At 37.3% G+C, this 14,137-nt stretch overlaps 1 protein-coding gene across 2 annotated transcripts in view; it reads right to left on the bottom strand.

Annotated features, from left to right (window-relative positions):
• Positions 1-14,137, bottom strand: part of DNAH8 (dynein axonemal heavy chain 8) — a 394,484-nt gene that overhangs the window by 284,819 nt on the left and 95,528 nt on the right. For both annotated transcript variants that reach the window (XM_063707575.1, XM_019030248.4), the window contains exons 4-8: positions 13,234-13,318; positions 8,580-8,731; positions 5,959-6,148; positions 5,244-5,407; positions 1,314-1,490 (exon numbers count right to left, since the gene is read on the bottom strand). In XM_063707575.1, the coding sequence (XP_063563645.1) occupies positions 1,314-1,490; positions 5,244-5,407; positions 5,959-6,148; positions 8,580-8,731; positions 13,234-13,318 (768 nt within the window). The remainder of the gene's footprint in view (positions 1-1,313; positions 1,491-5,243; positions 5,408-5,958; positions 6,149-8,579; positions 8,732-13,233; positions 13,319-14,137) is intronic.

The following is a 14,137-nucleotide window of genomic DNA, read 5'->3' as shown; positions in this document are numbered from 1 at the left end:
ACAACATTTTTAAAAAATTATTTAATTAGTCGGGCATGGTGGCATATGACAGTAGTCCCAGCTACTCAGGAGGCTGAGGTGGGAGGATGGCTTAAGCCTGGAAGGTCGAGGCTGCAGTGAGCCGTGATCATGCCTTTGCACTCCAGCCTGGGTGACAGAGTAAGATTCTGTCTTAAAAAAAAAAAAAAAAAAAAAGAACAACAACAACATTTTTTTGGAAAACCATACTGCTCAAGCTCGATCTAACAGGCATAACTCTCCAAGATATACTATCAGGGGTGGGGAAGGGAAGTTGAAAAATATTATGCTATGACATTTATTTAATTTAAAAGTTAGAAACACAAAACTAAACTATGTCATTTGTGCATAGTAAACTCACACATACATACCACAGAAGATGTTGAGGAAAAAATAAAACAGAAAAGTGCAGTTGTCTTTCTGTGCTTACTATTCAGGACACAGAGTTGTGGGTGGTGGGGCTAAGGGTATGTGATTAAGAGAGACTTGTTTTATTCGTACTGCTTAAATCTTTTACCAAAAAAGTATTCGTTTATTTTTCTGTGCAAAGAAAGAAATACATTTAAAGAAAGAAAGAAAAAGAAGTCAGGTGCGGTTGCTCACGCCTGTAATCCCAGCACTTTGGGAGGCTGAGGTGGGCGGATCACTTGAGCTCAGGAGTTTGAGACCACCCAGAGCAACCTGGTGAAACCCCATCTCTACAACAAATACAAAAATTAGCCGGGCGCGGTGGTGGCGCATGCCTGTTAGTCCCAGCTACTCAGGAGGCTGAGGCAAGATAATCGCTTGAGCCTGGGAGATGGAGGCTGCAGTGAGCCGTGAACACACCATTGCACCCCACCCGAGTGACGGAACGAGACCGTTTCAAAAAGAAAGAAAAGAAAAGGATCTAGAATCAAGCCAAACTGTAAATAAAGATGACCTCTAGGTAAGAAGGTAGAATCATGGGGATGAGATGTATTTTACTTTTGACTCTATATGCAGTTGTTTACCTCAATGAGCCTATATTGATTTCTTCATTGATTTACAATTTCAAAAACAATTTAAAAATAAAAGATGATCACTTTCCTAAAAATCACCCCATAGTAGTATGGTCAAAATTGGTCTGTGAAATCCTGAGAAATAAATCTTCATTTCCTCTTCTGGAAATAACTGTGATATATGTAAAAGCCTTACTCAAAGGCTAACACTTCTAAACACGATTCCAGTATATTATACTAAGAAGTAGTTCAATAGGATAATTTTCTAGTTGCTTGTTCTGAAGTATACCAAACTTTAAATAAAAAGCCTTTTACCTTTAGCAGTTTGGAGTGTGTAACATTTAGCACATTTATGACAGCCTTACAACTTGGCCCTTTAATCTGCTCAATGATATAGTTGAACTTGGCTGACATGCGTTTCCAGTGTTCCAATTCAGTGAGTGGACCTGAATCACCAGCTTCTTTTCTCATCTGCTCACTCTCAATAAGTACCTGCAATCAAAAAAAATTTATAAAATATAGAAATGTTACATTCTTCTTTGTTAAAATCTGATTGCATCTTTTTGAAGGCAGCTGAAAGTATAAATAATGTTCAATACCAAATAATGTTTAAAAACTCTCAGTAAATGAAGACTAGAGGAGAATGTCTTCAATATGATAGATACTATCTACTAAAATTCTCCAGCAAACATAATATTTAAAGGTGACAGTTTCTCTTATTTATTCTGGGTTTTTTTTTTTGGTCGGCGGGGAGGTAATTTTTTGGTTTTTGGGTTTTTTTGTTTGTATGTCTGTTGTTTTGAGGCAGGGTCTCGCTCTGTTGCCTACGCTAGAGTGCAGTGGCACAATCACAGCGCACTACAGCCTCAACCTCCTGGGCTGAAGCAATCCTCCCGCCTCATCCTACTGAGTAGCTAGGACTACGGGCAAGTGCTACCACAGACAGCTAATTCTTAATTTTTTGTAGAGATAGCATGTCACTATGTTGCCCAGCTGGTCTCAAACTCCTGGGCTGAAGCGATCCTCCTGCCTCAGTTTCCCAAAGTGTTGGGATTACAGGCATGAGTAACCATACCTGGCCAAAGGTGACATTTTAGAAAATATCACTTTAAAACCAAGGACATGACAAGTTTGCCACAATCACCACCCACTTCTATTCCACCTGGTAATAGATATCCCAGAACAAGATAACTAAAGAAACAGAAGGCATAAGAATTGGGAATAAAAAACCAAAAATGGCATAATCACAGATGATATAGTTTGCTACATTTTTAAACTAGCGTATCTAAGGTTGGGAGCAGTGGATCCCACCTGTAATTTCAGCACTTTGGAAGGCTGAGGTGGAGGATTGCTTGAGCCCAGGAGTTCAAAATCAGTCTGGGCAACAAGGCAAGACCCCTTCTCCACAGAAATTTTTTAAATTAGTCGGATGTGGTGGTGCATACCTGTAGTCCCAGCTACTCAGGAGGCTGAGGGGGGAGGATCACTTAAGCCCAGAAGCTGGAGGCTGCAGTGAGCTATGATCATGCCACTGCACTCCAGCTTGGGTGACAGAATGAGACCCTGTCTCAAAAAAAAAAAAAAAGAAAGAAAAGAAAAAAAAACCAAAAAGACTAAAGACAAACTTTTTACAATTAATAAATGTGAGCAATTCAGTAAAGTTGCTAGATCCATACATAAAAAATATTATCACTTCTTTACAAGCTATCTAGCAATCTGAAAATTTAATTTCCAAAAAGATACAATTTACAACAGCAAAGAAAAACAGTGATAAGATAACTAGAAATTAATCTAATGAAAGATATGCAAAACCTTTTTGGAGAGAATTTTAAAACTTATTTTACACACACAAAAGACCTACCTAAATGGGGAGGTATATCATGTTCATGGATGGAAAATTCAATTATACAAAGACGGCAGTTTTCTCTAAATTCATGTACACATTCAATGAAATTCTAATCAAAATCTCAATAGGGTTTTTCATGATACTTTAAAAAATAATCTTAAAATTAATTTTGAAAAACAATTAGCCTGAAACAGTCAATGTAATTTTGAGGAAAAACAGAGAAAAGACTTGGCGTGCCAAATGTTGGTTTAGTAAAACGCTACAGAATTAAAGCAGCACAGCATAGTATAAAAAATAAGTAAATACACCAGTGAGATAAACAAAAGGGTCTAACAACTTTATATATGACAGAGGTTATATTACAAATATGTTAGGAAAAAAATGGACTATTAAACAATTTAACAGAGAATCTTAAATCGAGACAATTGGCTAACTACAGGTACATGAAAAACACAAAATTAGACTTCTGCCTCCCATCATACACACACGCACAACTCCAGATAGATTAAACACCTAAATGTTAAAAATAAAATGGTAACATTTCTAAAAGAAAATGTAGGAGACAGGGTAAAACTAGAAAGAAAAACATGGAATTGAAAAGCATAATTATCAAGATAATAGTTACCACTAGGGGGAAGAAAAGCTGTTTAAAACTGGGAAGAGAAATGCAAGAACATTTTAAGGCGCTGGTAATGGTCTATGTTTCTTCTTTTCTTTATTTATTTATTTTGAGGCAGGGTCTCACTGTGTTCCCCAGGCTGGTCCTGAACTCCTGGGCTCAAGCGATCCTCTTGCCTTGGGCTCCCAAAGTGCTGGGATTACAAGCATGAGCCACCATGCCTAGCCATGTTCTATTTCTTAACTTGTGCAAAGGTTACACAGGTGTTCATTTTACAGTTTGTTCCTTTCATCATATTCATTTTTGTGTTATATTCACTATTTAAAATAAATAAAGAATTTAAGAGAATGCCTTTGTAACACTGGAGTAGGAAAGCATTTAATAAGTAAAATACAAAAAGCACAGAGTTTATATTTATAGTCACTGGGGATAGCTAGGTTGAGGCTGGATTAACATTTGTAATTAATATATTTATCTACATTAAAAACTTAAATTTCCACATGACTAAAGGCACTATACCAAATGAAACATGACACAATGGGGACCAACATAGGATTAATATCAGGAAAATATTATTTAACCTCCAAAAATACAGTATGATAACATCAAGCCATCCAAACAAATAAAGGGATGATATGGGCAAATGATATGAACAGGCAATGATATGGGTAAATGATACGGGTAAATGATATAAACAAGCAATTCTACCCAGAGGAAACCAAAATAGCCATTAAATATGCTCAACCTCAATAGTACTTAGGGTAATACCAAGTAAACCAAGACATCATTTCACACTCAACATACTGGCAACAACTAAACATCTGACAATTCCAAGTGTAACCAAAGATTTTTCAAAAAAAAAATAGGAAGTCTTGGCTGGGCACGGTGGCTGAAAGAGTTATCCAGTGGGCAATTACCCATTTCAATAATCTAGTGACACCTGGAAGCAAATGCTGTGGCCAGCACTCTAGACCCTAGGGGAGTCCTCCAATTTTTGCCACTCTAACTGCACAGCCCTCCTCCTAACATAGTTCTAGAAAGGTAAAACTGGAAATGCTTTTCTGTACCTCCTGCCTGGTCAAGATTTTTTCCCCTTGATCCTCACATAACTGAAGATTTTCTTGTTTAGTTCTGCTGTCCTGTGCTGATGAACTAGAGATCTGGGGGGCGGTTCCTAGAGTCCTCTTTCTGTTTAGGGCAATTATGTAATATCCGATTTTCTTTCACAGTGTTTATAGTGTAAGTTGGAGCCTCTCATAATTTTGACATATGTTGTATTCCTATCACTACTTTTCTTACTGCCAGAAAAAATTTGACCATAGAGCTGCAGGCTTGCCACTGTGATGCCGACGTGAAACAGCCTAGTCTGAACTTCTTTGACAGCACAGACAACTCCACTGATCGACCAAGAGGTACTTATTTAGTGTCTAGCACTCTGGCTCTTCACTGTGTCCTTTCCCTCTCTCTTTTATGGAGAGTATCAACAATTTAAACATTATTGGGGATAAATGTTGGCTATTCCTGATTCTTCATTCTTTCATTCTCAACCCATATTGTTATGGTTTCTTCCTTGAAGTGAGAAATATCTTAAAATTGATTTTAAATGGTCCACAAAGAAGAATGATTTTGCTCTAGACCCAAAAATTGGCTGAGTTTCAAACCAGATTCTGGAAGAAAGTCAAAGGAGACACCTCTTCCCTTTGCTGTTAGAGACAAAATACAATGGCTAGGATGCACATGAAAACTACTAGTCCAGATGCAATTGTTTGAGTCAATTCACCTGTTCGATCTGTTTGTACCATACCATCAGCACTTCCTCCAGCTGATGAACGGTTTCTGAGTTGCTGGCTGCAGCAGTTACTTCTTCAAAGGTGTGCAGTTTGGAAAAATTAACATTGTCTATTGTCTTTAACTTCACTGTTCCCTCAATACTTATTCTAGCACCTAAAAAGGAAAAAAAAGACATTTAATACTAATTTATATATTAAATATTTTAAATATATTAATAAAAATATTAAATAATATTTAATATTAAGAAGTATTTAATGTCAATGTGTTAAAAGTCAATGTGTACTTTTAAGCTCTAATTACTGAAATGTTAAAGATCTAATACTTTACAGAAATATAATTCTAATTAATCATTAGATTATGACTTCATAATTTACTGATAAAATTGTACATTTTAACAATATGAAAAATAAAAGTATAGATTTTTAAGAGTTCATAATAAAGTATATATTTTAATATGGTGAAAATTTTCATTAATATTATAGAAAGAGATTCCTCCTGCTATAATGTAAAATTAAAAAGAAAATATATCTTACTCCACCAAATATCCTCAAAAATGAGTTCTAATGATTTCATTTCTTGCCTCTAAGTCTCATAATTACTTTGATTAACATCTTTTAAGATAGAAACTTTTTCTCTGTTTATGAAATATCTTAGTTAATTTGCTTCTTTTTTGCAATTTGCTAAACATTAAATTTTATACTTACCATCTAAAAACGAAAGATATCTGTTGATGGTTTCAGTGAAAATATGTTTTTCAGATTCTCCCTGCTTGGACTGGTTTAAAGCACCCCAGTTGTTTGTTGCAAGAACAGCTGGTAGAAATATATTTGCCAACATATCCCTAATTCCATTTAAGAGTCCTTTCGACGCATCCAGAACAGTAAAGAGCGCTTCCTGAAAGGGTGGAGTTTAAATGTTATTTTACATGCTAATCCCACTAAAGAACTGAAAAATCATAACCTGTTTTATATTGCAATAAACATAGACAACTAATACATTTTATAAACTATTAGGGACTCTTAAGTGGTTATGAACCTTAGAGTTCTAAAGTCAACAAACTTATATTCTGCCCCCAATTTAATTATTCCCATATTTGCTCATCAAAGTGATGTTTCATTTGATGCTTTAATTTCTGCATAGGAAAGGAACAATAGCCTGGAGCCTATTCAAGGTGAGGGACTTGGAACCAAACCTGCGTAAAGAAAATCCTCAGTTGACAGTTGCCCTGTCCATGATTTTTTTTTTTTTCTGGTGAAAGGCCCTTGCCTAGAAGTTTGGTGGAATAAATTACCAGCCATAAGAAACCAAAAGCCCAGAAATCAAAAGCCCACCACCCATGCGTGACATTTCAATTGATACATCTTAAGTGACTTGGAAATCCCAAGCCAAAAAATTAAGATTAAAAAACTTGTCTAGGGCCACAAAAAAAATGATTGCTGGTTTTTTAACTGTGAGTATGTGGCAATGAAGTATAAAATTACTACTCATACAGTTTGGTGTCGTCTTGATTTGTGTTAAGGTATCAGTAGTTTTTCCCACCATTGCTTCTGCACCATCAGTCAAATGTCAACATTGGTGAAAAGGGCAACTAGCATCTTAGTATTCTGATGAAAATGGGTTTGACTTTAAGAACCACTGTTATACCACATGGCTCATCTGTGATTACATTTACTTAGTTATAATGATGTAAACAAATATTTAGCTAAGTTAACTAGAATATAACTATGTTGGAAGAATAGAGGGATGGAGAAACAAGGGTCAGAAGGCAGAAAAAGAGCTAAATTATCACCTTCCAGAGAGAAAAGTCCACAGAAAATGTCTTTTTTCTCTCTCTCTCTCACTCTGTAGCCCAAGCTGAAGTGCAGTGGCGTGATCTCAGCTCACTGCAACCTCTGCCTTGGGGACTCAAGCAATTCTCTTCTCTCAGCCTCCCAAGTAGCTGGGACCCCAGGAGTGCACAACCACACCCAGCTGATTTTTTGTATTTTAGTAGAGACAGGGTTTCACTCTGTTGCCCAGGGTGGTCTCGAACTCCTGAGCTCAGGCAATCTGCCTGCCTCTGCTTCCCAAAGTGCCGGGAGTACAGGGTAAGCCACTGCGACTGGCCACAGATAATGTCTAAATTGACAAAAGGAGCAGTCTGAGCATATTATTTAGAGATATACAGGTAAATAAAAGAATCCTGTAAAAGGGTTTAATAGTTGCTTCTGGAGAATAGCATAGAAGTCAGTTTTTCAGTTATGAAAGACATATTATTTCATAAAAGGACTTTTTCTCTCTTTATATGCACACATAACTGAGCTAAAACAAAAGCTAAATTATAAAAATGAATGGATGAAATCATGGATAAGTTGAAGAAAGAATTAAAGAAATGGAAGGCACATCCATACATAGAGGCATTGTGGTGAAACTACAGGACTTTGAAGACAAAGAGCAAAAGCAAACAGAAAGAAAAAAAGACAGATTACCTATGAATTACAGTAACAGGAGTGCTCTCATCATCCACAAGAAATACCATGAAATATTTACAACGGGTCAGGGAAAAATAACTGCCAACCTAAAATCTTAAACCAAGCTAAACAAGCTCTCTTCAAGCAATCTTTTATCATAACAGAAAAGGAACAAGATTAGACTTCAGTTCCCTTTCCCATTGTAAAAGGTATTAAGACTCTCTAAGAATAACAAAGAGAACTAATATTTGTCGAGAGCCTACTATATGTCAGGCAATATAATCAGAATTTATTTATATTATCATTTAGTGTCACTACAATCTTGCCAGGTGTGTATTATTATTCCCAATTTAAGAATGTAGAGATCTAAGTCTCAGAAAGGATGAGCAACTTTCCGGAGGACACATTTAAGTGATTAGTCAGTGGTGAAGCTAAGAGGCAAATTTCGGTCTCTCTGGCTAAAATTCTTGCTTTTCCCATTCCATCATCCTGCCTTCCCAGAACTAGCTTAGCAATGTCCAGGCTCTAGGACAACTCTCCCTTCTTCTCTTAAAACTATAAAAGAGTTAAAATATTGAGTGAAGAGGAAGTTAAATAAAGTAACTAATACTTCGCATCAACAAAATTAAATGTGTTATTTGCACACCATCAAGAAATGAAATTTTCATGAAATTGAAAGCAGTATCTAAAGTATCAATATAACTAAGCTCTGTTATAGTCAATTTCTCAGTTTTTTTTAATATATGAATACATTTATTTTCTTGGAACTCAATTCAGTCCTATATTTAAAAAGGGAAAGCAAAGTAAAGCATAAGTGTGACTATGAAAATATATTCAATGTTTAACTATGTATTTTGGGAAATTTTTAAACATACCTCTTGAATAGTTTTAACATTTATAGCAACATCATTACGGCAACGAACAAAAAATATGCACAGTCCTTTTAGTTTATCCGGGGCTGCATTGTCTATATACAATTTCATCATTTTTGCCCCTTTAGTTGCTCCAGGAATAGTTCGACCACATTCTGAAAACAAAAGTCAAGAACTTAGTGTATAATCACATAACTAATCAAATGACATAAGTTACTGTGGCTCTTACACTATTGTTTCCTGTTTTACTTTATTGTAAGAAGTTTTCAATACGGTCATAGAATAATTTTTTGGGGGGGGAGTCTACTAGAAGATGTCAATAATTACATCTTTTTTTTTTTTTTGAGACAGAGTCTTGCTCTGTTGCCCAGGCTGGAGTGCAGTAGTGCAATCTCAGCTCACTGCAACCTCCACCTCCCTTCAAGCCATTCTCCTGCCTCAGCCTCCCAAGTAGCTGGGACTACATGTGTGTGCCACCACATCCAGCTAATTTTTGTATTTATTTTTTTCTTAGAGATGGGGTTTCACTGTTGGCCAGGCTGGTCTCAAACTCCTGACCTCAGGTGATCTGCCCACCTCAGCCTCCCAAAGTGCTGGGATTACAGGTGTGAGCCACCACGCCTGGCCAATAATTGCATCTTTTTTTTTTTTTTTTTTTTTTTTTTTAGATGGAGCCACTATGCCTGGCCAATAATCGCGTCTTTTTTTTTTTCTTTTTTTTTTTTAGATGGAGTCTTTTTTTTTAGCTCTGTCTCCCAGGCTGCAGTGCTGTGGCACAATCTCAGTTCACTGCAACCTCCACCTCCCGGGTTCAAGCGATTCTCGTGCCTCAGCCTCCCACGTAGCTGGGATTACAGGCACGTGCCATCATGCCTGGCTAATTTTTGTAGTTTTAGTAGAGACAGGGTTTTACCATGTTGGCCAGGCTAGTCTCAAATTCCTGACCTCAAGTGATCTGCCCGGCTCAGCCTCTCAAAGTGCTGGGATTACAGGCGTGAGCCACCGTGCCCAGCTAATAATTGCATCTTAAATTGCAGCCTCCTCTGGGTACCTTTCCCTGAACTCTGTACTTCTGTTCCTTTTGGCCTGGCCTCAGGGCCTTATACAACCTGTTCTCCTATCCCATCCCCAGCCTTTTACCTACAAATTCCTACTCATCTTTCAGATCTCAGCTGAAATGCCACCATCTCAGGAAGCCTTCACTGACTCCCCCAAGAAGGTCCAGTTCCTGTACCAAATACACTCATTGTATCCATCTTCTATTAAATCCCTCCTTGAACTAATTTCAATGAAAATTAAACATTTAATTATCAATCTTTTTTAATTAGAAAAACTATTAAAAATATGAGAATTATGTTAGATAGTTGGTCACAATATTAATTTGCAAAAATCAACAGCCTTCTATTTGCAGCAATAGCCAATTTAAAATGTAATAAAAGAAATAGAAAATTGGCCAGGTGCAGCGTCTCACACCTATAATCCCAGCACTTTGGGAGGCTAAGGCAGGAGGATTGCTTGAACCCAGGAGTTTGAGACCAACCTGGGCAACACAGTAAGACCTTGTCAATACAAATAATTTTTAAAAATTAGCCAGATGTGGTGTCATGTGCCTGTAGTCCTAACTACTCAGGAGGTTGAGGCAGGAGAATCACTTGAGCCTGGGAGATCAAGAGTGCAATAAGCCATGATCATGCCACTGCACTCCAGCCTGGGCAACCTAGTGAGACCCATCTCAAAAAAAAAAATAAAAAAGGAAAGAAATAGAAAATCCACGTCACAAAGCCACAGAAATGTTTTGTCTGCCCAGCCTTTCTTTTTTGCGGGGGTTGGGAGATTCCTCCTGCCCTGTGATTCTGGAGGATACCAGTGCCAGGGCTCTGTAAAGGTGGGCATGTAAGAACTAGACTAATTAGACTCTGCAAGAATATAAACCTTGAATGAATACACATAAAGAAAAAAAGGGATTTGAGAGATGGAAGTCTACTGATGAATCCTAAAGAAACTGCCCTGAAATCTGTGGAAATGCTCTATTCTTGTCCTTCCCGAGACCTGATTGTTCAACTAGTTCTAAATTTTGTTATCCACCTTCCGCCTCCCGAAACACTGTTTTCTGCTCATATAAACCAGACCTATTTCTGTTGCTTGCAGCCAAAGAACCCTGATACATGGTACGTAGCAATATAAGAGCCCAAATGCCCATTCATCGAGGCTCCACAGGGATTTACTACCCTCCCCTTTTTCTTTGCTAAGAAAACCTGACTTTGTCCCATTGTGTTCATCCCTAGAAAGAAAACTGCTCTCTCAGCCTCCCTGGCCCCCAGGATAGCCATGTGACACAGTTCTGTCTGAGAAGACATAAGACAAGCTTAAGTTTTCCTGATGAAGAGGAGAGATGTGACCATCAATAGGGAATGATTTCTAAAAATCACAATGCAGCTGTATAATGGAATGTTATACTATAACGAATTTTTTGAATGAGGTAAATCTTTACGTAATGACACAGAAAAATGTCTAGGCTACCCTGTCAAATGCAAACACCAAGTCAAGAATAAAATGTATTATATAACCACATTTTTAACTGATAATAAGCATTTACGTGTTAACACATGCACATAAGAAAGAAATGTAGGCTGGGTGTGGTGGCTCACACCTATAATCTCAGCACTTTGGAAGGCCGAGGCAGGTGGATCACCTGAGGCCAGGAGTTCAAGACCAGCCTGGCCAACATGGCGAAACCCTGTCTCTACTAAAAATACAAAACATTAGCTGGGCGCAGTGGTGTGCACCTGTAATCCCAGCTACTCAGGAGGCTGAAGCAGGAAAATCACTTGAACCCGGGAGGCAGAGGCTGCAGTGAGCCAAGATGGCACCATTGCACTCCAGCCTGGGTGACAGAGTGAGACTCTGCTTCAACAAAAACAACAGCAACAACAAAGAAATGTAGATGAATATTTACCAAACTGATAAATGTACTTTTGTAAGTAGCAAAAATAATGATTAAAAATATGTGTACCCTTTGCTCTGGCAATTTCTCTTCTGAGAATTTCTCCTAAAATTTATTCCTAATCCACATAGATTTGTATTCAGTAATATTCACTGAGGCATTGTTTCAGGGAGCAAAAAGTTGTAAACAACCTAAATTCTACTGAGAGATCAGTTTGGAAAATTATAGTTATATCAGCCTAATGAAATAAAATGCAGATGTTAACATTTTAATTGGATAAATGTATTTATTGGCATAAAGAAGACAATATTATCAAAATTAAACAGCCACTATAGAATAATATGTAGAATTGGATCCCATTTTTGTAAAATATGTATATAAACCAGTTATAGAGAAATATTCATTAAGGAGTTAACAGTGCTTTCTCCAACTGAGTGGGACTGTATTTTGCTTCTAATTATAGATATTTTATCTTTCTATAATTTTCAGCTATTGTTTTAATTTTTAACAAGTTATAAAAATATAGACCACACAATAATCCTCCTACAATAAGAACTGTGAGAGACAGAAAATCCACAAAGCCAACCTAGTCACTATTTGCGAGTTTACATATTTTATCGAAGAAACAAGACATATATTAAACAATTAGAGGAAGGTAGAAGAATACAATCAAGTACTATATTTACATGGATACTGTAAATGAGATAGGGATCTGGAGAACAGTGATGGCTATGGGTTCGAACACCCTGGGAAGGCGTCTGCTGGAGGTGTTCTGAAGGAGCCGGCTAGGGGATGCTGAGTGGAGAGAAGAAAGGCAATCTGAAAAAGCCAGGTGAGCAGAGAAAGGGAAAAGAAATAACTCTAGTATGCAGAAAACAATGAAGAGGGGCTTAAAGGGAGCAGCAAATTCACATCTGGAAGAGTAGGAGATCAGACTAGACAAGTACTGCGTGTCCAGATGACAGCAGGCCTTGAATAAATGAGATGTGGACCCAATCCAATAAATAGCAGAACAATAAAAGATATACTTGGCAGGAGTACGCAGTACGAATTTCAGAGGGACAATCTGATTACAGAGATACTGGTTTTCAATCTGGAACACCAGGGAAGGCCTAGCCTAAGGCAGCAGAGGAACCAAGTGAGAAAGAAGCAACGGGAGGGATGTGTTGAAGGTAAATCCACAGGACTCTGATGATGAGTAGTCTCAGACCAAAAGGGAAACCCACATATCTAGTTATTAAAACAAAGTTTTAACAAGCTAGTAGCATGTTAATTAGTTCAGGCATAATATGCACAGTAGGGAAAACTAGCTATTCCAAGTGACAGCTGCAGCAGGCACAAGATGCTGAGACAGGACCACAGAGGGTAGCTGCGGGGCTCTGGAGTGGTTTCACCACCACTTCTAATCATCTGGACAAAATGGCTCCACCTGTTTCAGGGAAAATGCAATTAAATTCTAATGAAAATGTGTATTCCCAGCAGAGGCCAGTGATTTCTACAAGGATGTTTTCTCCTGAAGACATTATAGCAAGGCCTGAAATATGTATTTGGGCTGAGAATGTATTGTTCTTGAGACACTATATTTCTTATACATAAACTTCTGGTAACATTTTCTTTATAAATAAAGGATTATCTATGTATAAGAGAAAAAATATGCTGCACTTTAACGTGCATGAACTAATTACTGGCACACTGCCCTCAGAAAATTCTTACCAATACCAGGTACATCTCCTTCTTGGTACAAAAATTTCAGTGTCTTACAACCATCTTTCGCAAAAAAATTAGTAAATGCTTCCAGCTGTTAAATAAAAGAGAAAATGATAATCAATCAAACGACTAAGGAAAAATTCTTAGTATTTTGCAGATGAAGAAGATGAAGCTCAAAGAGTTTATTCAAAGGTACATAAAGGCAAGATTAGAACCCAAACTAATTTAACTCCAAAATTACTGTGCAATATAGTAATGGTTGAATTATATTTCTGAACCCACATTAATGACCTACATATATAGTTTTGGGCAGCCACTTACCTGACCCTGCCCCACAGAATCATATAGGGGTAAATAGGTGAGTCCAACTTGAGGTAAATATTTTAATAAAAGAAGTATTATTAAGATAAACTATTCTTAAAAGCTCACTTGGGGAACAGAAAATTTGCCTATTGATTAACTGTGTTGTTGACCAATTATTTGAGCAATTATGTTTTTAGCTATTGTAATTTGACCTATATTGTACCAAACTGAAGTAAAAACACATTATTATACTGAGATTCTTCCATATTTATGAGCATGAAGTTTTTATCCAATTACTTAGGAGTCAGTGTAATATCTTAGTAAATAGAAAACTAAATAGATAACATAAACGAAAGCCCTGAAATATCCTATGGGAAATACAAAGTCATATACCCATTCACCTAATCCCACTGATTCCCATACAGAAGGCTTTCTCTTGGGTAGTGAGAGTTTGGTTGTTTGTTTGTTTGTTTGTTTTGAGACGGAGTTTCGCTCTGTCACCCAGGCTGGAGTGCAGTAGCGCGATCTCGGCTCACTGCAACCTCTACCTCCCAGGTTCAAGAGATTCTCCAGCATCAGTCTCCCGAGTAGCTGAGATTACAGGCTT

Source organism: Gorilla gorilla, chromosome 5 (assembly GCF_029281585.2).
Source record: "Gorilla gorilla gorilla isolate KB3781 chromosome 5, NHGRI_mGorGor1-v2.1_pri, whole genome shotgun sequence".
In the NCBI taxonomy this organism is placed as follows: domain Eukaryota; kingdom Metazoa; phylum Chordata; class Mammalia; order Primates; family Hominidae; genus Gorilla; species Gorilla gorilla.
Note: the sequence above shows the minus strand (reverse complement) of the source record. Positions and strands in the feature narration are given on the sequence as shown.